Here is a 24,354-nt window from a genome sequence, read left to right as displayed (position 1 = left end):
CTGGCATCCAGACATCTTTGCTCTCTGCTGCATGTCATCTACTTTGTCATCTTCAGCACTGTTGACAACGTGCTTGAAAGCTACCTCTGCAGTTTCATGTGTGCTGCCACATCCCTTTGTTATGAAGTCGTTTGTATTGTTGCTTCCCTCTCTCTCCATAGCTACGGTGTCTGCTTGTTTGTTTGAGAGCCCTGCGGGTTGACTGGGAGCACCAAGGCTGCCCTCCGACAGGAAGAACTGCAGCCCTGGGGACATCATCAGTAAGTTTGCAGATGACACCAAGCTAGGAGCAGCTGTGGAGCTGTTGGAGGGTAGCAGAGCCCTGCAGAGGGACCTGGCCAGGCTGGATGGGTGGGCAGAGGCCAAGGGGATGAGACTGAACAAGGCCAAGTGAAGGGTTCTGCACTTTGGCCACAACAACCCCAAGCAGCACTGCAGGCTGGGGCCAGAGTGGCTGAGAGCAGCCAGGCAGAGAGGGAGCTGGGGGTGCTGGCAGAGAGGAGCTGCAGAGGAGGCAGCAGTGCCCAGGTGGGCAGCAGAGCCAGTGGCATCCTGGGCTAGCTCAGGAGCAGTGTGGGCAGCAGGACAAGGGAGGTTCTTCTGCTCCTGTGCTCAGCACTGCTCAGGCCACACCTTGAGTGCTGTGTCCAGTTCTGGGCTCCTGAATTGCAGAGAGCTGTTGAGGTGCTGGGAGGTGTTTGGAGAAGGGCAGCAAGGCTGGGGAGGGACCTGGAGCACAGCCCTGTGAGGGGAGGCTGAGGGAGCTGTGGTTCTAGGATTCATTTTAAGCATAAAATGAAACTGTCAAACACATTTCCCTTGGCAGGTGCCCTGATGGGCAGAAGATGGTTCAGGAACACAGCAGCACTGGCGTGGATGGCAGAACCGAAGCCCTGGCTGGGTACGGCGCAATGCAGTGGACAGGTTTGCGTCGGCTGCGGGAGCGCTTCCGCAGCCCAGACAAGTCCATTAGCCTCTGCTGACGCTCAGGAGCTCTCAGAAGCCCTCAGCTAATGCTGCCTTCCTAAACAATGATTTACTTTGAGCTATTGCACAGCACAGTGTTTTTCTGAGAGAGCATTCGGGAGGCAGTGATTAGGAGATATGTTTTCTGCTCCCTCGCAAGGCGAAACTGGGGCAGACAAATGGAATTGTCTGATTGCAAAAGAATAATCTCAGCTCCTCTGGCCTTTCTGAGAAGAAGGGGAAGGTTTGTTCACCTCCTCTACGCTGCCCTCTCTAAACTCCCTGTGTAAATGTGAATAGATCAAAAGCCACAGGTGCCAGTGCAGGCAGCAGCTCGGGCATGAAGCAGAAGGAACAACTTTTAGACAATTAACTCGGCTGCAGCGGGGACCACCTGGAACAAATCTGCAAAGCAAACAGTGCACAGAAACCCAGTGGGCAGCTCCAAGGATTGCTGTCACCTGTGTGCTACTTCATTAGAAAAGAAGCATCCATCTTCCAGCTCAAGCAGGAAGCCAGAGCAGATCTCTTGACAGTTGATACAACTGCCCCTGCTCGGTGACACATTTGTGTGGCTCCGTGCAAGGAGAAGCTTGCGACGACTCCAGCGGCTGCAGCTCTGTCTTGGCACAGCCACAGCAACTGCTCCTGTATTTTCCTCTTGGTCTCAAAAGCTTGCTTTGATAAGGCTGCTGGTAGTGTCAGCCAATGGCTCAGTATGCAGAGCAGGAGCAAGGCATGCATCAGCAAACTGGAATGAACCAGTCAGCTTCAGCCTGCCCCTGGAACTTCAGACTTTGCTGTGTTTATATTTTTCTCCATTAGAGACCCACAGCAGGAGCCATAAAATTCGTCATCACTTGGTTTATTCCTGCCAAGGGTTTGCTGAAGACACGAGCCTACAGCACAGAAACGTTGGGCCAGGCTGGGATTGATGCTCTGAGGATTAGCCACACACCCTCTTTGTCCTTAAGCCCACTGCTGCTGTGTGTTTGGAGGACGCTGTGGGATGCGTGGTCAGAATTGGCAAAGATGGACAAAAGATCTGCTCCACCCTAGTGAGGTTTAGTCTGGAGTTTTGTGTCCAGTTCCAGGCTCCCAGTTCAAGAGAGACAGGGAACTGCTGGAGAGAGTCCAAAAAAGAGCTGCAAGAATGATTAAGGGAATAAAAAGCTGAGAGACTGGGAGCTGTTTAGCCTGGAGAAGACTGAGAAGGGACCTGATCAACGTTGATAAATACCTTAAGGGTGGGTGCCAAGAACATGCCAGGCTCTTTTCAGTGGTGCCCTGTGATAGGATGAGGGGCAGTAGATACAAAGTGGAACACAGGAAATTCTACCTCAACACTCCAAAACTTCACTTTGAGGCTATTAGAGGCTGTCCAGACAGGTTGTGAAGTCTCCTCTGGAGACTTATGAAATGTATCTGTACTCAGCACTGGTCAGGCCACACCTGGAGTGCTGTGACAAGGTGTGGGCTCCTCAATTCAGGAGAGATGTTGACCTGCTGGAAGGTGTCCAGAGAAGGACAGCAAGGCTGGGGAGGGGCCTGGAGCACAGCTCTGTGAGGAGAGGCTGAGGGAGCTGGGGGTGTGCAGCCTGCAGCAGAGGAGGCTCAGGGCAGAGCTCATTGCTGTCTGCAGCTACCTGAAGGGAGGCTGTAGCCAGGTGGGGTTGGGCTCTGCTGCCAGGCAACCAGCAACAGAAGAAGGGGACACAGCCTGAAGCTGTGCCAGGGCAGGTCTAGGCTGGATGCTGTTAGGAAGTTGTTGTCAGAGAGAGTGATTGGCACTGGAATGGGCTGCCCAGGGAGGTGGTGGAGTCTCTGTGCCTGGAGGTGTTGAAGCCAAGCCTGGCTGGGGCACTTAGTGCCATGGTCTGGTTGCTTGGCCAGGGCTGGGTGCTAGGTTGAGCTGGATGATTTTGGAGGTCTCTCCCAACCTGGTTGATTCTATGGATGCATTTCTGTGTGGCCCTGCTCAAGGTCAACCTAATTTTTGGCTGGAAGGTTGGACATGATCTCAAGAGGTCCTTGCCAACTTTTACCATTCTGTGGGCCTGTGATCTCTGAACCCAGAGTAGCAGAAAGTGCTGCAGTTTGCTGCTGCAGACCCCAGGCAGCTCTGCTCTACTGACAGACACTTCCAACAGGGAGTGGTGGAGCTGACCACACCTCCAACCAGTGATGGGAGCAAACTTTACAGAGCTGCTTCACATTCAGGCTCCTGGGAGAGCCCTGGCAAAGCCCAGGGAATGTGTTTATCAGCCAGCTGAGGCATTGGCACTGATAAACTGCACCAACATCATCAACAGATATGTGGCTCGTGGGAAATGCATATTTTATGACAGAACAAATGGCTTTTCTACAACCAAACTGCAGCAGTACACGGGGAAACATATTGCTTGTCACACAAGCACTTGCTGTTAGAGTTAGGGTATTGCAGACTGGTCCTTCTTCCCCCCTCTTTTCTCCACCAGAAAGAATCTTGTCAATTAGTGTAGCAATTCACAGAATCACAGAATTAACCAGGCTGGAAAAGACCTTTGAGATCATCAAGTCCAACCTATCACCTAACACCTGTTAATTAACTAAGCCATGGCACTAAGTGCCTCATCCAGCCTCCGTTTAAACACCTCCAGGGATAGGGACTCCACCACCTCCCTGGGCAGCCCATTCCAGTGCCAAACACTCATTCTGTAAAGAACTTCTTCCTAATCTCCATCCTGAACCTGTCCTCCTGCCTTGTAAAACCCAAACCATGCTTTTTGGTGCTGCAGAACAGACCAGCAGCAACAAAAAGGAAAAGGATTAGAGCATTCTGGAATATTTTCTGTAGTTTATGCACCGTTGATCTGCTTTCCTTTAAAGTAAACCAGTAGTCAGGATTCACCTTCCAGCTTGTCATACATACCATCAACCGGGTTGGAAGAGAGCTCCAAGCTCATCCAGCCCAACCTAGCACCCAGCCCTGGCCAAGCAACCAGACCATGGCACTAAGTGCCTCAGCCAGGCTTGGCTTCAACACCTCCAGGCACAGTGACTCCACCACCTCCCTGGGCAGCCCATTCCAGTGCCAATCACTCTCTCTGACAACAACTTCCTCCTAACATGCAGCCTAAGCCTGCCCTGGCACAGCTTGAGGCTGTGTCCCTTCTTCTGCTGCTGCTTGCCTGGCAGAAGAGCCCAACCCCACCTGGCTACAGCCTCCCTTCAGGTAGTTGTAGAGAGCAATGAGCTCTGCCCTGAGCCTCCTCTTGCAATACCAGCTTGCAGAGCATACAAGCAGACTTCTAGTTGCAAAGGGCTGTTCAGTTATGGCAATGATGGGACTAGGTTTGAGTGTAGGATTAAATCTGATTGCTTTTAGCTGGATTAATGCCACCTGATTATTATTATTTTCTTCCTCCAGTAAAAGAAAAATAGCACTACTATAGCTAGGAAGCAAACTACCACTTTTAGCACAGCTCTCCCTAATTAACCCTGCTTAGAAACCATCAGGAGGAGCAGAACACCACATAGCTGCACCTAGCCAGCTCTGGATGTTTAGTTCAGGTATCTTGCTGCAAGGGCACACTGTGCTGCAGAGAGGCAGCACACACACACTGTAATTATGCTTATCAGCCTGCTCACACCATAATTAATTAGGGGCTTTGGATGTGTACAGTGATGACAATAAAACACTGGCATTTTGTCAACAGTTACTTCACCCCAGGCACCGCCTAATGAGCCACAGCCTGCCGCATAGGTGGGACTGAAATAACCATGGTAACTCTGGGTCTACACTGACATTTTAATGACCACTAAACCCCCCCCCCCCTCTTATCCTCAGGCCATCAAGAGGCAGCTGAATAAAGTAGCCTCCACACAACGCATGAAAAATGTTAAGCACCGGTAGGGCTTGAACTCATTTAGATCCACCTCAGAAGGAGAGATAAACAGAACACAAAAGCATGTATTAGGGAGCAATAATGAAACCACCACAGCCTGCTGCAGCAGCTGCCATTAAAATGTCAGTCTCCACCAAGAGCTCGCACAAATTGGTATCTAAGCTACCACAATCATTTCCAATTTGAAGTGTAAGTGCCTCTTACTACACACTGGCTTTATGAACGGCAGCAGCGGCAGCGGCCAGCGTCTCGCACGCTCGCTCACCGCCAAACCGCGGGAGAAAAACTATCACTTATAAAGCACAGCAATTCTCCAGCACAGGGGATGAATGCAGCGCTTGAGCAACGCTTTTCACACCACCTGACCTGTTTTTTTTAGAGGTGAAAGCCTCTATTTTATTACGGTGTTCATCATTCAGATGACAAGCCTGGTCTCGTTAAGCTACTCAGAGCGACACCGTTCCCTCCGCGGTGATGAGGGAGAGCAGCTGAGAGTGCGTAAAACCACCTGCAAAACTGTCTGGTGTTCAGAAGTTCCACTTACCAAAATGAAGAGACAACCAGAGGCAAGTTTGGTGTGTTCAGGGATAGTAGAAAACACGGACAAAATCAAGCAACCAAACACAAGGAGAAAACTGAAAAAGAAAGAATAGTAATAACTGTTAATATTTTGCAGGTCCCTGGCCCCAGTAGCTACATTGATCCTACTCCAGCAACAGTAATAGAATCACAGAATCATAGAATCAAGCAGGTTGGAAGAGAGCTCCAAGCTCAGCCAGTCCAACCTAGCACCCAGCCCTGGCCAACCAACCAGACCATGGCACTAAGTGCCCCAGCCAGGCTTGGCTTCAACACCTCCAGCGACGGTGACTGCACCACCTCCCTGGGCAGCCCATTCCAATGCCAATCACTCTCTCTGTGAAGAACTTCCTCATGCTTCTGAGCAGCACGGGTAGAGTTCATGAAGACACCACAAGAAACACCATTCTCTTGGAGAAATGACCCAAAACCACACAAGCACCACTTTTGGTATCACAATCCTGCACCTTTACACACTCTGGAACCTCCCAGAGACTTAACAGAGAAGTTCACCAAAGGGAGTGCTTTCTCCCCGGCCTGAAAAATCATTTCTTCCACAACTGACACAGACAGAATCACAGTATCACACAGTATCACAGTATTATCAGGGTTGGAAGAGACCTCACAGATCATCAAGTCCAACCCTTCACCACAGAGCTCAAGGCTAGACCATGGCACCAAGTGCCACGTCCAATCTTGACTGTTCTGGTTGGAAAAGACCTCTAAGATCACTGAGTCTAACCTGTTCTAGTGGGAGGTGTCTCTGTCTGTGTTGGGGAGTTGGAACTAGATGGTCTTCAAGGTCCCTTCCAGCCTAAACCATTCTATGGTTCTGTGACCAATCTAACACCACCACTGCCATTCATAGAATCATAGCATCAACCAGGTTGGAAGAGACCTCCAAGATCATCCACATCAACCTAGCACCCAGCCCTGGCCAATCAATAGACCATGGCACTAAATGCCCCAGCCAGGCTTGGCTTCAACACCTCCAGCCACACAGACTCCACCACCTCCCTGGGCAGCCCATTCCAATGCCAATCACTCTCTCTGACAACAACTTCCTCCTAACATCCAGCCTAGACCTCCCCTGGCACAACTTGAGACTGTGTCCCCTTGTTCTGTTGCTGGGTGCCTGGCAGCAGAGCTCAACTCCACCTGGCTACAGCCTCCCTTCAGGTAGTTGTAGACAGCAGTGAGCTCTGCCCTGAGCCTCCTCTTCTGCAGGCTAAATTCTATAACTACATCCTAGTGACAGAGGCAGAAATGTGGTTTCTGCTCATTAAGACCTGCAAGGGGGTCAAAATAAAATTAAGAAGTGACTAAGACTTTATGGTAAAAGGATGTAATTTCCTTCTGCTGAGTTTCCTTAGTTCTGAACCTGCTGAAATGATCTTCTCTGACTTCCTTTGTGTTTAGGTATTAAAAACTGCTCTTGTGCAGTTGTATTCCAGTAATGCCAACTAAACTGGAGTCCCAGTTGTACTGGGTCTGGTCCAAACACACAGGTTTTCACTTGGGAGAGATCTCTTAGAGCACAGTTATAGAAAACAGACACAGCAGGGAAGGAAAGGAAGCTGTTCCCACAGCACAGCTGCAGAACACAGCACAGAGAAGGTAAGAGACTTGCCTAGGGCTACACAGAAAGTCTTTGTAAGGGCAATAAACCTGAGCCTTTTATATCCCAGCCCAGACCTCCCATCACAGATCCTCCACTCACCCACCACTTTGCCACAGCATCTCAGGATGGTGAGTTAGAAGCTCAGGGTGGGCAAAGGGTTAATTCATGAGAGGTGGGAAAAGTGAGTCAGGGGGTGGAATCAGGACAGTTAAGCAGTGTATTAATCAAAAGAAAGGTAAATCTTCAGGAAAGCCAGGGGCAGTCTGGATCAGCAACTGGCAGGCACAGTTCTGCAGGTTACCCATGGAAAGCAGAAAGAATCCTCACAGCAATACCTAAGAATAGTCTCAGAGAGAGATTTCTGAACCCTCTGTAACCTTTTGTTCTCAGCTTTTTTTCCCTTTCTCCCCAGCAGCTCTACAAGGAGCAGAGCATTGGCATTAACTGTTGTTATTAAACAGCAAAAAGAAAACTGCCTGCATTCATCCACCCACAAATTCAAATCACAGACTCAGACTTGTCTCAGACTCAGAGGTCATCCAGTTCCAACCCCCTTGCCATGGGTAGAGACACCTCACACTAGATAGGGTTGCTCAGAGCCTCATCCAGCCTGGCCTTAAACACCTTCAAGGATGAGGCTTCTACCACCTCCCTGGGCAACCTGTTCCAGAGTTTCACCACCCTCATGGTGAAGAACTTCTTCCTGACATCTAATCTGAATCTACCTACTCCTAGTTTTGCTCCATCCCCCTTAATTCTTCCCCCCTGATCAGGGGACTGGAACACCTCTCCTACAAAGACAGGCTGGGAGAGCTGGTGTGGTTCAGCCTGGAGAAGAGAAGGCTCTGGGAGACCTAACAGCAGCCTGCCAGTATCCAAAGGGGGCTACAGGAAGGTTGCAGAGGGACTCCTTGCCAAGGCCTGCAGTGATAGGACAAGGGGCAGTGGTTTGGAATTAGATATTTGGATTGGATGCCAGGAGCAAGTTCTTTACCACAAGGGTGGTGAGACACTGGAACAGGTTGCTCCGCTACAAGAGGTGGTTGAGGCCCCATCCCTGGAGATATTCAAGGTGAGGCTCAAGAAGGCTTTGAGCAACCTCATCTAGTGGAGAGAGCCTGCAGGAAGGCTGGGGAGGGACTATTGACAAGGTCTTGTAATGCCAGGATGAGGAGGAATGGATTTAAATGGGCAGAGGGGAGACTGAAACTGGATGTTAGGAAATGGTTCTTTGCAGTGAGGGTGGTGAAACACTGGCACAGGTTACCCAGAGAGGTTATGGAGCACAGAAGCATAGATCAAAGATCACATTCTGTCATCCATAACCTCCCTGGAGGTGCTCAAGGCCAGGTTGGATGAAGTCTTGAGCAACTTGTTCTAGTGGGAGGTGTCCCTGCCTATGGTGGGGGGTTGGAACTGGATGACCTTCGAGGTCCCTTCCAACCTATATCATCCTATAATTCCATAATTCTATATCCCTGCTTACTGCAAGGAGCTTGGACTAGGTGACCTCTGGAGGACCCTTCCACCCCAAACCATTCCATGCCACATACTACACAAAAGACTTTTGCTGTAGGTAGGGAGCAGCACAAAGCAAACCACAGAGCAGTTCTACTTGCCCGCGGCGGTTCGGTTGGGATCACACATTCGCTGGGGCTGAAACAAACCCAGATGGTCTTTCCTTCCCCATCAGCCAGTAAAACACATGCCTCAGGCTGCAACTTCCCATACAATTATTCAAGCACTGCCCCAGCCTTGTGCTTTATCAAAAGCAGCAACTCCTGTTTTACTTGGGCAGCACTAGTTCGGGAGGCAGCTCCTTTCATCTCCCCCTCCCCTGCTCCTGAAAGCACACACTAATTGGAGAGGAGCCAGTTTATGAAAGATAATATAACTCAGAAGCTTTGATATTTATTCAACCTGCCCCTCATAAAACTTCTCTAACAGGTTAATTAGGAGCTACCAATTCCCCATTTATTTAATTTCCAGCAGAATTTTTACTGCACTTTGTGGCTTTTAAGGGCCGCCTGCGCGGAAGAGGAACATTCCAGCTCAAAGCTACTGTTGAAACATCAACTCAGGGAATGTTGTCAGCATAAAAAAAAGCCAAACAACCCAAATAAATCCACAAATCCACACAGGGAAGGTCTTTAAAATGCTATTCTGCTACGTTATTTACTGCCGGAAGTAAAAATAATCAGAAGTTAAAACATCTGCAAACTGTTTTATGACCTCTCCTGTAAACAATAAAAACCTATCGCTGCTAAAGTGACATAATTAAGTGATTAGACCACCAGAGTTATGTTGCAGTGTTGTCTGAAAACTGATTTCATCCCTGCAAATGCAAGGAAAGACTTCTAGGGTTATCACCAAAAGCGTTTGCAAAGCACTTTCTTTGCATCCAGCTCTGGAGCCACTGTGACAAGAAGGATGTGGAGATGCTGGAGTGTGTCCAGAGCAGGGCCAGGAGGATGCTCAGAGGCTGCAGCAGCTCTGCTGTGAGCACAGACTGAAAGAGTTGGGGCTGTGCAGTCTGCAGAAGAGGAGGCTCCCAGGTGACCTTCAACCAGGTTGGAAGAGATCTCCAAGATCATCCAGTCCAACCTAGCATCCATCTCTATCCAAGAATCATAGAATCAACCAGGTTGGAAGAGACCTCCAAGCTTATCCAGTCCAACCTAGCACCCATCTCTATCCAAGAATCATAGAATCAACCAGGTTGGAAGAGACTTCCAAGCTTATGCAGTCCAACCTAGCACCCAGCTCTATCCAAGAATCATAGAGTCAACCAGGTTGGAAAAGACTTCCAAGCTTATCCAGTCCAACCTAGCACCCAGCTCTATCCAAGAATCATAGAGTCAACCAGGTTGGAAAAGACTTCCAAGCTTATCCAGTCCAACCTAGCACCCAGCTCTATCCAAGAATCATAGAGTCAACCAGGTTGGAAAAGACTTCCAAGATCATCCAGTCCAGCTCTATCCAAGAGATCAAGTCCAACCCTCCTACAGAGCAGGACCACAAGATCTCTCTCAGATCACAGAGGAACACATCCAGATGTGCTCCAGAGAAGGAGACTGCACAATCTCTCAATGTCCTTCTTGTAGTGAGGTCCCCAAGAGTGAGCTCACTATTCGAGGTGCAGCCTTGCCAATGCTGAGTACAGGCACACAATCGCTTCCCTGCTCGAGTTGAGTTTTGCTGAGCAGCTCTCCCAGCACAGAGACAGATCTCTGATGAGAAGGCTGCCCTGCCCCAGGGCTGGATACTCTCACCCCTCTCACCCTTCTTGGTGTGTGAGAAATGGAAGCCCTCACGAGTTCAGTGTGGCATGGGGTTGATGTGGACAGAGGAAAGGAGCATCTGCAGGGCTAGGAGTTCCTGTTCTCTACATGCAGGATTTGCAAGGCACTAAGTTCCCACAGAGGAGGAAGAATCCATACAACTACTTGAAGGGACATCGTGGAGAGGCTGCTGGGCTCTTCTCACAGGTAACTGGAGACAAAACAAGGGGGAATGGCCTTAAGATGAGACTGGAGAGGTTCAGATTGGACATCAGGAAAAAGTTTTTTGTGGAGAGAGTGGTCAGGGACTGGAATGAGCTGCCCAGGGAGGTGGTGGAGTCACCCACCCTGGGTGTGTTTAAGGATGTGGTGCTTAGGGCTATGGTTTAAGGTGAATCTTGCAGAGTAGGTTGAACTTGGTGACCCTGAGGGGCTTTTCCAACCTGGACATTTCTGTGTGATTCTGTGCTAGCAGTGGGAGCCTGAGCAGCACATATTCTGGAGCAGATGTGCATGCTCAAGGCAGGAAGGCAGCAGAAAGCTGACAGCTCTCATCAGACTCAGTGAGCTTCCCAGGGTCTCCAAGCACACTGCTCTTGGAGGTGAGCAGAAACACCTTTAGCAGGACACAGAAAGACAAAGGCTGAAACACTTTCTTAGTTTCAGGAAGACTTGAAAGTGAGAATGTGGGCAAGGAGAGGCATGAGGAGGACATTTATGCAGGTCCTGTGGTGCCTCCCTTAAAAAGTAATCTTTTCAACATCTCTATAAAGCAGATAAAGCACTGCTGACACGGTGGAAAAGAACACAGCTTAACAGTTTTGATAGTGCAAGCCATGTGGATTAAATTTTCCATCATTTATAGTTTCAACCTGACTTGTTTAGGCAGGAAAATGAGATATGACAAAGGTTATGACAATTTGTTAACCATGTTTGACAGAAGCTGCATCTAAAAAGCTCATAAATTTCTCCTGGGTTTGGTTGGGGTTTTTTTTTTGCACTTCAACCTTTTCCTCAAGTGGAAGAGTGGAACATGTTGAGGGCTTGATCCTGCACTGCCTTCTACCCAGAAGTAACACCCTAAGGAGAATGAAAGGCTTTGTCTCTTAAGATATGCATAGCAGACTGGAGAGGAAACATGAAAGCAGCTTTTGAGTGGAAGAGTCTAACACATTGAGGGCTTGATCCTGCACTGCCTTCTACCCAGGAGTAACACCCTAAGGAGTATGAAAGCCTTTGTCTCTTTATTGATGATCTGGACCAGGGGATTGAGTCCTGCACCAGTAAGTTTGCAGATGACACCAAGCTAGGAGCAGCTGTGGAGCTGTTGGAGGGTAGGAGAGCCCTGCAGAGGGACCTGGCCAGGCTGGATGGGTGGGCAGAGGCCAATGGGATGAGACTGAACAAGGCCAAGTGAAGGGTTCTGCACTTTGGCCACAACAACCCCAAGCAGCACTGCAGGCTGGGGACAGAGTGGCTGAGAGCAGCCAGGCAGAGAGGGAGCTGGGGGTGGTGGGAGAGAGGAGCTGAAGATGAGGCAGCAATGCCCAGGTGGGCAGCAGAGCCAATGGCATCCTGGGCTGGCTCAGGAGCAGTGTGGGCAGCAGGACAAGGGAGGTTCTTCTGCCCCTGTGCTCAGCACTGCTCAGGCCACCCCTGCAGTGCTGTGTCCAGTTCTGGGCTTCTCCACTGCAGAGAGCTGTTGAGGTGCTGGAAGGTGTTTGGAGAAGGGCAGCAAGGCTGGGGAGGGGCCTGGAGCACAGCCCTGTGAGGAGAGGCTGAGGGAGCTGGGGGTGTGCAGCCTGTAGCAGAGGAAGCTCAGGGCAGAGCTCATTGCTGTCTGCAGCTGCCTGCAGGGAGGCTGTAGCCAGGTGGGGTTGGGCTCTGCTGCCAGGCAAGCAGCAACAGAAGAAGGGGACACAGCCTGGAGTTGTGGCAGGGGAGGTCTAGGCTGGATGTTGTTAGGAAGTTCCTGTCAGAGAGAGTGATTGGCATTGGAATGGGCTGCCCAGGGAGGTGGTGGAGTCTGTGTGTCTGGAGGTGTTGAAGCCAAGCCTGGCTGGGGCACTTAGTGCCATGGTCTGGTTGACTGGGTAGGGCTGGTTGCTAGGTTGGACTGGATGAGCTTGGAGATCTCTTCCAACCTGGTTGATTCTGTGATTCTATGAATGCAGGTTTTGAGTGGAAGAGTCTAACACATTGATCCTGCACTGCCTTCTACCCACAAGTAACACCCTGAGGAGTATGAAAGCCTTCATCTCTTAATATATGAATAGCAGACTGGAGAGGAAACATGAAAGCAGTTTTTGAGTGGAAGAGTCTAACATGTTGAGGGCTTGATCCTGCACCCAGAAATAACACTCTAAGGAGTATGAAAGCCTTCATCTCTTAAAATATGAATAGCAGACTGAAGAGGAAACATGAAAGCAATTTTGGAGCAAAAAAAAACCCCAAAGCCCACGTTGAACCAAACCCATCTCTTAATCTATTCCTTCTGTGCCTCCTTACCTTTCAGAAAGATTTCAAATGAATTTCATGTCTGAACTAGTTTAAGAACTGAAACTGCTGCTGAAGCAACTTGTTCAGTGGAGTGAGTTTTTGTCAGGAGCTGATGAAGAAATTCTTCTTCTTCTTTTTTTTTTTTCAAGAAGCATTTGATATTTTTTCTCCCCTGCTATGGGGACAGGCTGAGGGAGCTGGGGGTGTTCAGCCTGCAAAAGAAGAGGCACCCAGGAGACCTAAGAGCAGCCTGCTGGTACCTGAAGCCTGCAAGAGGGATGGAGAGAGACTGTTTGCAGGGGCAGGAAGAGAGGCAATGGCTTCAAACTATAAACTCTGCACTATCAAGTTCACCAAGAAGCTGCATCTGTAAGACCACATCTAAGCAATTCATGGTAGGTGCCCATAGCACAGAGTCATTCAGGTTGGAAAAGACCCCTGAGATCATCAAGTCCAACTACTAACTCTACTCCACTAATAAAACACAGCACTAAGCTCCAATCTGAATGACCTTTAAACACATCCAGGGATGGTGACTCAACCACTTCCCTGGGCAGTCTGTTCCAGTGCTTGATCACTCTTACAGTGCCAAAGTTTTTCCTAATGTCTATCCCAAGCCTCCCTTGCTGCAGCTTGAGGCTGTTCCCTCTTGTTCTATCACCAATGACCTGTGAGAAGAGACCAGCACCTCCCTCTCTATATTGCCCTTTCAGGGAGTTGTAGAGCCAGTAGTGAGCTCTTGTGGCTAGCAGGGTCAATGCTATTCTGGGGTGCATTAGAAGGGAGGTTAGGAGGTCAAGAGAGGTTCTCCTCCTTCTCTACTCTGGTGAGGCTGCACCTGGAATATTATGTCCAGTTTTGGGCTACTCAGTTCAAGAAGGACCTCAGGGAACAGCTTGAGAGAGTCCAACACAGGGCCACAAAGATGCTAAGGGAGTGGAACATCTCTGTTAGGAGGAGAGCTTGAGGGAGCTGGGGTTGTGCTGCAGGGAGAGGAGGAGACTGAGAGGTGACCTCCTTGATGTTGATAAACACCTGTGGGGTGAGTGCCAAGAGGCTTGCAGCATTTGTACACCTTTTGGGAACACAGACACACAAAATATATGGAGTTTGTCCTATGGTAATGCAGAAAATGGAAGTTACAGAATGAAGCTGAACAGCACCTCAACATCTCTCTTGAATTGAGGGGCCCAGAACTGGACACAGCACTCAAGGTGTGGCCTGAGCAGTGCTGAACACAGGGGCAGAAGAACCTCCCTTGTCCTGCTGCCCACACTGCTCCTGAGCCAGCCCAGGATACCATTGGCTCTGCTGCCCACCTGGGCACTGCTGCCTCCTCTTCAGCTCCTCTCTCCCAGCACCCCCAGGTCCCTCTCTGCCTGGCTGCTCTCAGCCACTCAGTCCCCAGCCTGCAGTGCTGCTTGGGGTTGTTGTGGCCAAAGTGCAGAACCCTGCACTTGTCCTTGTTCAATCTCATCCCATTGGCCTCTTCAGTCTCATCCAGCCTGGCCAGGTCCCTCTGCAGGGCTCTCCTACCTTCCAACAGCTCCACACCTGCTCCTAGCTTGGTGTCATCTGCAAACTTAATCCCCTGGTTCAGATCATCAATAAAGATATTGAACAGGACTGTGCCCAGCACTGATCCTTGGGGGACACTACTAGTGCCAGCTGCCAACTGGATGTGGCACCATTCACCACCACTCTCTGGTCCTGGCCTGTGACAAAGCTGGTGAGGGGCTTGGAGCACAGCCCTGTGAGGAGAGGCTGAGGGAGCTGGGGAGGTGCAGCCTGCAGCAGAGGAGGCTCAGGGGTCACTTGGAGTCGCCGTGCCTGGAGGGGTTGAAGCCAAGCCTGGCTGAGGCACTTAGTGCCATGGTCTGGTTGTTTGGCCAGGGCTGGGCACTAGGTTGGACTGGATGAGCTTGGAGCTCTCTTCCAACCTGCTTGATTCTATGAGTCTATGAATGAATATCCTTAGGGGGAGGTGTCCCTGACTATGGCAGGAGGTTGGAACCAGATAATCTTTGAGGTCTCTTCCAACCTAAACCATTCTATGGTTCTAACACTGCTGCCTAATGTGTTTCTGTAACATCATTTGTCCTTTGCAGTCTGTTTATCCCTAACCTCATCCACAATCTGGGGCAAAGAGAAACACTCAACCTTTTTCTGCACTCAGATGCCTCACTGACCAAGAAAAAAAAATCATCCTTCAGGTTAGAAAGGTACAGATGTGTAAGAAAGAACTGTGTTTTGCTGGCAATTACTGGCACAATCCCCTTCAAAATCAGCTTTTTAGGTCTTCAGACTGCAAGATGGAAATGCTGCTGCCACTACCAGTTGTTTGTTTTGTTGAAGAGAGAGAGTGAAATGAAAAGCACAGAAGAATTGCAGGGCTCTTGGGTACTTTTCATCCCACTGGGAACAGTCTCATCTTTGCTCAGTGCTGGGAGTGTAGCTCAGCAGAGCTAAGGATGATTGATGGTAATGGGGCCAGACATCACTCACCATCATTATCTAATAGTCCATCAGTGGCCAGCAGTGTCATGGCTTTGGCAGATAAAACCATACAGGGTTGGGAGGAGAGAAAAAAAAGCCTGTCTAGCAGCCACTGGAGTTAATCCCACTCATTGTGACTCAGCTACAGACCCCCCCAGTAAATCACAGTGGTCCAGGGAATGGCAGAGTTACACCTGATGGCTCCTGGTGGTCTGCACCATCAAATGGCAAGGACTACCTCCAGCAGCCTTTTGGCCTGGGTGAAACAGCACTTTCCTAAACAACTGCTGGGTGTGCTCTGGGAGTCAGCATGCCCCTAGCTGAAGGTTGTCTCTGGACTTGGGACTTGCTAGTACATCTTGTACTGTGGACAGGTACTTCTGTTTTCACAGAAGCACACAGAATTAATCAGGTTGGAAATGACCTCTGAGATCATTGAGTCCAACCTACCACCTGCCTTTGAGATTCAGCTTGAGAGGGTGCTGGACCAGCTCATTTCAACTGCACTGTTACTTAAGAAAGGGTGGAACAGATGATCCTTGGGGTCCCTCCCAACCTGCCACTTACAGAATCACAGAATTAACCAGGTTGGAAGAGACCTTCGAGCTCATCCAGTCCAACCTAGCACCTAACACCTTCTAATTAACTAACCCATGGCACTAAGTGCCTCATCCACTCTCCTTTTAAACACCCTCAGGGACGGTGACTCCACCACCTCCCTGGGCAGCCCATTCCAATGCCAATCACTCTCTCTGACAACAACTTCCTCCTAACATCCAGCCCAGACGTCTCCTGGCACCACTTGAGGCTGTGTCCCCTTCTTCTCTTGCTGGTTGCCTGGCAGAAGAGACCAACCTCACCTGGCTACAGCCTCCCTGCAGGCAGCTGCAGACAGCAATGAGCTCTGCCCTGAGCCTCCTCTTCTGCAGGCTGCACACCCCCAGCTCCCTCAGCCTCTCCCCACAGGGCTGTGCTCCAGGCCCTTCAACAACTTTGGTGCTCCTCTCTGGTCATGTTTGAGCACTTCAGCATCTTCCAGCACCTCAACATCTGAAAGTCTCCAGAGCCTCCTTCTCTGGAGACTTTCAAATCCTGCCTGGATGCATTCCTGTGCAAACTACCCTAGAGTGATCCTGGCTTGGCAGTGAGGTTGGACTTGATGATCTCTGGAGGTCCCTTCCAACCTCTAAAGTTCTGTGGTTCTGTGATTCTGGATGTCAAGTTACTGTGCAGAAAAAAACCCAACATTATGACACTTAAGCCCATGCCCCAAGTTCTATCAGACAAGCTACTTAGGGGATGAGCTGCAATTTATCATCAATGAGCACAGCTTAGGATTGGTTTGCATCTTAATTGAAGGCAAGGACAGAGGCAAAGCCTACTGAAAATTCAGCCATTCAAATTCAGAATTGAATAAAATGCTTGAGACTAAAACTACTCTGAAAGAGTTGAGATTAAGACATGTAACCCAACAGGGCAATGCCAGGCTGATGCTGTGGCAACACCCAAAGAGCAGCTGAGCATTTTCCCTCGGAACAAAACCCAACCTCATTATTTCTCCTGGGTTTTTTTTTTTCCACTAGGGTATTATATATTAGATTTTGCTTTGGGTTTAGACTCCTCTCTCAGGGGTTATGGTCAGTAATCTTGAGAATTAAAGGAGTTCTACAAGGGAAGGGACCATTTAAAGGCAGTCATGCAAATATACAGCTGCAGTACAGCAGTAAAAGGAGCTCTTTTTCATCATACACCTGAAGAAGGCCTATTAGTATTAGTTATTTCTACTAGTATTCCAGGGGTGTGAACAAAGTAGTACCCACAAATCCTCCAATAATAGCTTCACAGGCTGCAAAAGAACACAGTTATTATGGCAGCAATGCTCATTTTCATGATATAGACTGGAGAAAAAAAGGCTCCTGGGAGACCTTACAGCAGCCTTCCAGTACCTGAAGGGGGGCTACAAGGAAGCTGGTGAGGGATTTTTTACAAGGGCTTCTTGTGATGGATGGGAGGGAATGGATTGAAGCTTGAGACTGGAGATTAGGAAGAAATTCATTACAGTGAGAGTGGTGAGACACTGGAACAGGTTGGCAAGAGAGGGCATGGATGCCTTCTCCCTGTAGGTGTTCAAAGCCAGGTTGGATGAAGCTTTCCACAACCTGGGCTAGATGGAGGTGTCCCTGCCCATGATGTCATAGAATCAGTTAGGGTTGGAAGGGACCACAAGGATCATCTAGCTCCAACCTCCTTGCCATGGACAGGGACACCCTACCCTAGATCAGGCTGGCCAGAGCCTCATCCAGCCTGGGGATGTGAGGGGCTGGAACTAGATGGTCTTTAAGATCTCTTTCAACTCAAACCATTCTATGAATCTATGGAACAAATCAAACAATATTCAGGGGATCCAGTTCATTTCCTCTCCCTAAATGCTACTTTTTAGGCTGTCAGGTAGTGATAGGAGAGGGGGGAATGGAACAAAGCTAGGAATGGGTAGATTCAGACTGGATGTTAGGAAGAAGTTCTTCAGAATGAGGATGGTGAAAGCCTGGTAAGTGTTGCCCAGGGAAATAGTGGAAACCTCACCCCTGGAGGTGTTTAAGGCCAGGCTGGATGCAGCTCTTAACAACCTGATCTAGTGAGAGATGTCCCTCCCATGGCAGGTTGGAACTGGCTGATCCCTGTGGTCCCTTCCAACCCTGACTGATTCTATGATCCTGTGATTCTATGATTCCACTGAATCTCAGACATTACTCCACATCAGCTTTGATGTGACTTGTGCCACATCACTTTATTAGCCTGTGATGGCTGTGGGAGCAGTGGTATAAAATGACTTAAAATGACAAATAATCTGCTCACTTTATGATGCTTTCATTCTGAAGGTTGATTAAAACAGGAATCTCCTAGCAAGTGATAGGGAGCGATAGCAAGTAGCAAAGTGAGGAAGGAAGAGAGGAAATGGCCTCAGGTTGCACCAGGGAAGGTTCAATTTGGATGTCAGGAGAAACTTACTGACCAAAAGGGTTCTCAAACAGTGGCACAGGCTCCCCAGGGAGGTGGCTGAATCCCCATCCCTGGAGGCATTTAAAAGATTACAGAGATGTGGTGCTAAGGGACATAGTTTAGCATCAGACTTGGTGGAGTTAGAGAATGGTTGGACTCGCTGATCTTAAAAGGTCTTTCTCAATCAGAAGGATTCTGTGATTCCATGACTTTCCCTCTGTGCTGGTTTGAGGCTAATTGGAATATTTTAATGAGAGCAATTAGATCGTTGGCTGCGAAAAGACAATAAAAGTGATGTCTACATCACCCGTCTGTTCTGCTGGGACATGTGGAAACCAGAACACAAACAAACATAGGTCAGTCTCTGTGGCTGCCTGCCTGCAGTAGTAACTCCTCTGCCTGGGTCTGTGTAACTCGAACTAATCATTCCTTCAGGGTACCAGATCTCAATCTCTGCTTGCATGCTTGCTTTATCCTTTTTCTTTTCCTCTTTTCCCTTTCTTCCTTCTTTCTTTCCTTATTTCCTCTTTCTTTTTCTTTCTCCTTCCTTCCTTTCTCCTTCCTTCCTTTCTCCTTCCTTCCTTTCTCCTTCCTTCCTTTCTCCTTCCTTCCTTTCTCCTTCCTTTCTTCCTTCCTTTCTTCCTTCCTTTCTTCCTTCCTTTCTTCCTTCCTTTCTTCCTTCCTTTCTTCCTTCCTTTCTTCCTTCCTTTCTTCCTTTCTTCCTTTCTTCCTTTCTTCCTTTCTCTTTCTTTTCTTTCCTTCTTTCCTATTTCTCTTTCTCCCTTTTTTCTTCCTTTCTCTTTCTGCTTTTCTTTCTCTCTTTCTGCCTTCCTTTCTTTCTCTTTCTCCCTTTCTTTCTCTTTGTCCCTTTCTTCCTCTATTTCTTCCTTCATTTTTTATCTTTCTCTTTCTCTCCCTTCCTTCCTTCTTCTCTTCCTTCCTTCCCTCTCCCTTCCTTCCTTTTTTTCTTTCTTTCCTTCTTTCCTTCTTTCTTTCCTTCTTTCCTTCTTTCTTTCCTTTTTTCCTTCTTTCTTTCTTTCCTTCTCCCTTCCTTCCTCTTTCTTTCTCTCTCCCTTCCTTCCTCTTTCTTTCTCTCTCCCTCCCTTCCTCTTTCTTTCTTTCTCTCTCCCTTCCTTTCTTCCTTTCTTCCTTTCTTTCTCTCCCTTCCTTCCTCTCTTTCTTCCTCTTCTTTCTTTCTTTCATTTAATTTCCTCCTATCAGCTAACAGCTCACAATTGACTTCAGTGGATGCACAGCTCGTGTTGGGAATTATGAACTGACTCATTAATATCAGTGGAGCAAAGAAAACTCTGCTAATTTCCTAGAGGTTTTTCTCCCAGTAGTAAACAAGGACAGAAATGGAAGATATGCAACATTCTTTTTCTCCCTCAACATGATGCATTGTTAGGATTGAACTTACTTCTGAGAATCAATCACTGCACTTCAGCTCAAGGGTGTCCAGTTTCACCCCACACCATCAGTCTTGTCTTCCTTAATCTAAATAAGTTCTGTGCTTCCTGGAATCTGAAGTGCCCTTTCTTGTTGTTAGGCAGCAGCACTAACAGAGCAGGACCTGATGGCAGAAGCATGTGGGATTGCAAAAGAAGGATAATCCCATCCTGAAGGGTTCAAATGATGATGAGAATTTCCTGGGTTTAATGTATTTATAGCAGCACTTCACTCTCCACAGGGTTCTGTGTTCAACACATGACAGCAACAGAAAGTCGCAAAAACAAGGGTGGGGAAGAGCTGGGGGGAGGTGGTGCTCATCTACTGCTTGAAGTTTCTCAGTGCTTCAAAGCAAAGGGCTGATTTCAGGAGCAGATATGCATTTTGTCAAGGGGGAGGCCTTGCTGAGGTGAGTACAGCAAACAGCTTGTGGCTTTCTGCCACAGGCTGCTCTCAGAAGAGAACAGCTCTCGAGCTGTGACCCAAAGCGAGATGTGACATTTGCTTTTCAAAATGAGGCTTTATTCTGTCTGAGCCTCTCCAGTGATGTGACTCATTTTCCTCAATTTCTCATGGTCTTTTATCTCAGAATCACTGCCTTTGGAAAGAGGGCTACAGAATTTCATCCTGTGCCTCAAACAGCATCTTCTGAAGTCCTCACGACAAACCGGCGCTGAGCACACCAAGAGGGGCTGCCGGCAGCGGTGTGGGAGGGCAGCATCTTACAGAATCACAGCATCTATGGTCACAGCATGTTAGGGGTTGGAAGGGAGCTCCAGAGATCGAGTCCAACCCCCCTGCCACAGCAGAGAACTGTTCAATAGTTTTGGTGGGATAAGACCTTTAAGATCTTCAAGTCCAACCATTAACCCTGCACCGCCATGACCATCTGCTGTGCCCACAGCAGGACTTGCCTCTCCTGGGATGTTTGTGACCCCTTCTACTCTGCCCTGGTGAGGCTGCATCTGGAATGTCATGTCCAGTTCTGGGCCCCTCAGCTCAAGAAGGACATAGAACTGCTTGAAAGAGTCCAGCACAGAGCCACAAGAGTAATGAAGGCAGTGGAGCACCTTCCTTATGAGGAGAGGCTGAGGGAGCTGGGGCTGTGATGCTGGGAGGAGAGGAGACTGAGAGGTGACCTCAGCAGTGGTTACAAATACATAAAGACTGAATACCAGGAGCTGCAGCCAGGCTCTGCTGGGTGATGCCCAAGGACAGCACAAGGGGCACTGGGTGGAAGCTGAGGCAGAGGAAGTTTCATTTAAACATGAGGAGGAATTTCATCACTGTGAGGGTGACAGAGCACTGGAACAGGCTGCCCAGGGGGGTTGTAGAGTGGCTCTCTATGGACACATTCAAGATGCACCTGGATGTGTTGCTGTGTGATCTGCTCTAGGTGCCCCTGCTCTGGCAGGGGGATTGGACTGGCTGAGCTTTGGAGGTCCCTTCCAGCCCCTGACATTCTGTGACTGTGAAATCAGCTGCAGGTCTGGCTCCTGTGTGCCAGCAGTGTGCTTTGGCAGCAAGAGCCTTTCTGTTTAGTAAGGAGTTTTTAAACTCCACCACCTCCCTGGGCAGCCCATTCCAATGCCAATCACTCTCTCTGACAACAACTTCCTCCTCACATCCAGCCTAGACCTCCCCTGCCACAACTGCAGACTGTGTCCCCTTCTTCTGTTGCTGGCTGCCTGGCAGCAGAGCCCAACCCCACCTGGCTACAGCCTCCCTGCAGGCAGCTGCAGGCAGCAATGAGCTCTGCCCTGAGCCTCCTCTGCTGCAGGCTGCACACCCCCAGCTCCCTCAGCCTCTCCTCACAGGGCTCTGCTCCAGGCCCCTCCCCAGCCTTGCTGCCCTTCTCCAAACACCTTCCAGCACCTCAACATCTCTCTTCAATTCAGGAGCCCAGAACTGGACACAGCACTCCAGGGGTGGCCTGAGCAGTGCTGAGCACAGGGGCAGAAGAACCTCCCTTGTCCTGCTGCCCACACTGCTCCTGAGCCAGCCCAGGATGCCATTGGCTCTGCTGCCCACCTGGGCACTGCTGCCTCATCTTCAGCTACTATCTACCAGCACCCCCAGGTCCCTTTCTTCCTGGCTGCTCTCAGCCACTCAGTCCCCAGCCTGTAGTGCTGCTTGGGGTTGTTGTGGCCAAAGTGCAGAACCCTTCACTTGGCCTTGTTCAGTCTCATCCCATTAGCCTCTGCCCACCCATCCAGCCTGGCCAGGTCCCTCTGCAGGGCTCTCCTACCTTCCAACAGGTCAACACCTGCTCCCAGCTTCGTGTCATCTGCAAACTTGCTGATTCTGGACCCAATCCCCTGCTCCAGATCATCAGTAAAGAAGTTGAACAGGACTGTGCCCAGCACTGACCCCTGGGGGACACCACTAGTGACAGCTTCCAACTGGATGTGGCACCATTCACCACCACTCTCTGGGCTCGGCCATCCAGCCAGTCCTGCAGTATGCCCAGAGCATCCCCAAGCTCAGACAATCAGAGGCAAACAAATAACCAAGGAGATGTCTGCTCAACTCATCACATTCATCTCCAACAAAACTAAAGGTACATTGGCCTCTTTTACAAGGGGAGCTCATGAAAACCACAGTATCATGCTAGCTGGAAGGGATCTCCAGCAGCTTTCTTGTCTACCCCCCCTGCTGAAATCCAGATCAATTACATCAGCTTGCTCAGGGCTGTGTGCAGTCAAGTGGAGAATATCTGCAGAGAAGGTGGCTCCATGGCCTTTCTGGGCAGCCTGCTACAATACCTCACTGCTTAGATGGTTAAAACTGCTTTGGTTTTCTTAATATCAAGTTGCAATTCTGATGTAAGAAACACTGAACATCACATTATGTTGCTCCTCAGAATCTAAGCCCCAAGTCTCCTTTTTTTGTTTTTCTGGTCACAGGATATCAGGGGTTGGAAGGGAGCTCCATAGATCATCCAGTCCAACCCTCCTGCCAGAGCAGGACCACACAATCTAGAGCAGGTCACACAGGAACACATCCAGACAGGGCTGGAAAATCTCCAGAGAAGGAGACTCCACAGCCTCTTGTTCCAGTGTCCCATGAGCCTTACAGTAAAGAAGATCTTCCTCATGTTGATCACCAGATAGCATCATTCAATCACAGAATTACAGAATCACAAAATCACAGAATCAGTCAAGGTTGAAAGGGACCACAAGGATCAGCCAGTTCCAACTCCCCTGCCATGAGCAGGGACACCTCACACTAGAGCAGGCTGCCCACAGCCTCATCCAGCCTGGCCTTAAACACCTCCAGGGGTGAGGTTTCCACCACCTCCCTGGGCAACCCCTTCCTGCCTCTCACCACCCTCATGCTGAACAACTTCTTCCTAACATCCAGGCTGAATCTACCCATTTCTAGCTGGGTTCCATTCCCCCCAGTCCTATCACTACCTGACAGCCTAAAAACTCCCTTCCCAGCTTACTTGTAGCCCCCTTCAATTACTGAAAGGTGACAATAAGGTCTCTGGGAGCCTTCTCCTCTCCAGACTGAACAGCCCCAACTCCCTCAGACTCTCCTCATAGCAGAGCAGCTCCAGCCCTCTGCTCATCCTTGATCATACTGGATTAAGAACATGTGGTCTTGATGGCATGGGATGATGAGCTGGTCTGCATCACAGAATCACACAGAGCCCTTCAGGCTCATCCAGTCCAAACATTAGTTTCACACTGACAAGTCCCTGACTAACCCAAACCCCTCAGCACAACATCTCATCACTACGAATTGCTGTGGTTGGAAAGGACCACCAGCATCAGCCAGTCCAGCCTTCATCCCAGCAACCTTCAGCACCAGACCATAGCCTCCAGCACCACAGCCACTCTCCTTTTGAACACCCCCAGGGCTGGCAACTCCACCACCTCCCTGGGCAGCCTGTTCCAGTGCCTGACCACCTGCTCAGGAAAGAACTTCCTCCCAACAGCCAACCTAAACCTCCCCTGATGCAACTTGAGGCCATTTCCTCTTGTCCTATCATTAGTAACTGGGGAGCAGAGACCAGCTCCAGCCTCACTACAACCTCCTTTTAGGTCGTTGCAGAGGGCAGTAAGGTCCCCTCTCAGCCTCCTCTTCTCAAGTACACCCCCAGCTCCCTCAGCTGCTCCTCACAGGCCATGTTTGCCAGACCTCTCCCCAGCCTCATTGCCCTTCTCTGCACCTGCTCTGCATCCTTCTCCTCCTGGTGCTAATCTCTGCTAGCTGGCACCTCCCTACTCCTATGGCCTCACTTAGCTTACACCTTTTGGCTGAAGATCTGTAAATCTAACACTGAAGGACTGAGGTCACACACACCAAGGCCTTTTGACCTCACAGCTCCCTGCAGTATCCTCATTATCTGGATTGTTATTCTTGGCACTCAGCTTCTCTTTTGCCTGTTATTTGTCCTGCAACCCAGGCAAAAACAAAGCTAAACCACTGGCTTTACTATAATGACAGGCATGGCTTACTTTCTACTTAGCTCCACTTATTTACTCATACTCACAGAACATTAGGCTCTGGAAGGGACCTCCAAAGATCACCCAGCCCAATCCCTCTGCCACAGCAGCATCACCCAGGG

General features: G+C 49.5%; 1 protein-coding gene across 1 annotated transcript in view; it reads right to left on the bottom strand.

Annotated features, from left to right (window-relative positions):
- Positions 1–24,354, bottom strand: part of KCNQ5 (potassium voltage-gated channel subfamily Q member 5) — a 259,047-nt gene that overhangs the window by 71,525 nt on the left and 163,168 nt on the right. Inside the window, exon 2 of the mRNA XM_064164059.1 lies at positions 5,398–5,488. Within this exon, the coding sequence (XP_064020129.1) occupies positions 5,398–5,488 (91 nt within the window). The remainder of the gene's footprint in view (positions 1–5,397; positions 5,489–24,354) is intronic.

The sequence above is a fragment of the Pogoniulus pusillus genome, chromosome 25, assembly GCF_015220805.1.
Source record: "Pogoniulus pusillus isolate bPogPus1 chromosome 25, bPogPus1.pri, whole genome shotgun sequence".
Classification (NCBI taxonomy): domain Eukaryota; kingdom Metazoa; phylum Chordata; class Aves; order Piciformes; family Lybiidae; genus Pogoniulus; species Pogoniulus pusillus.
The sequence above is the reverse complement of the archived record's forward strand: the minus strand, read 5'-3'. Positions and strand labels throughout refer to the sequence as shown.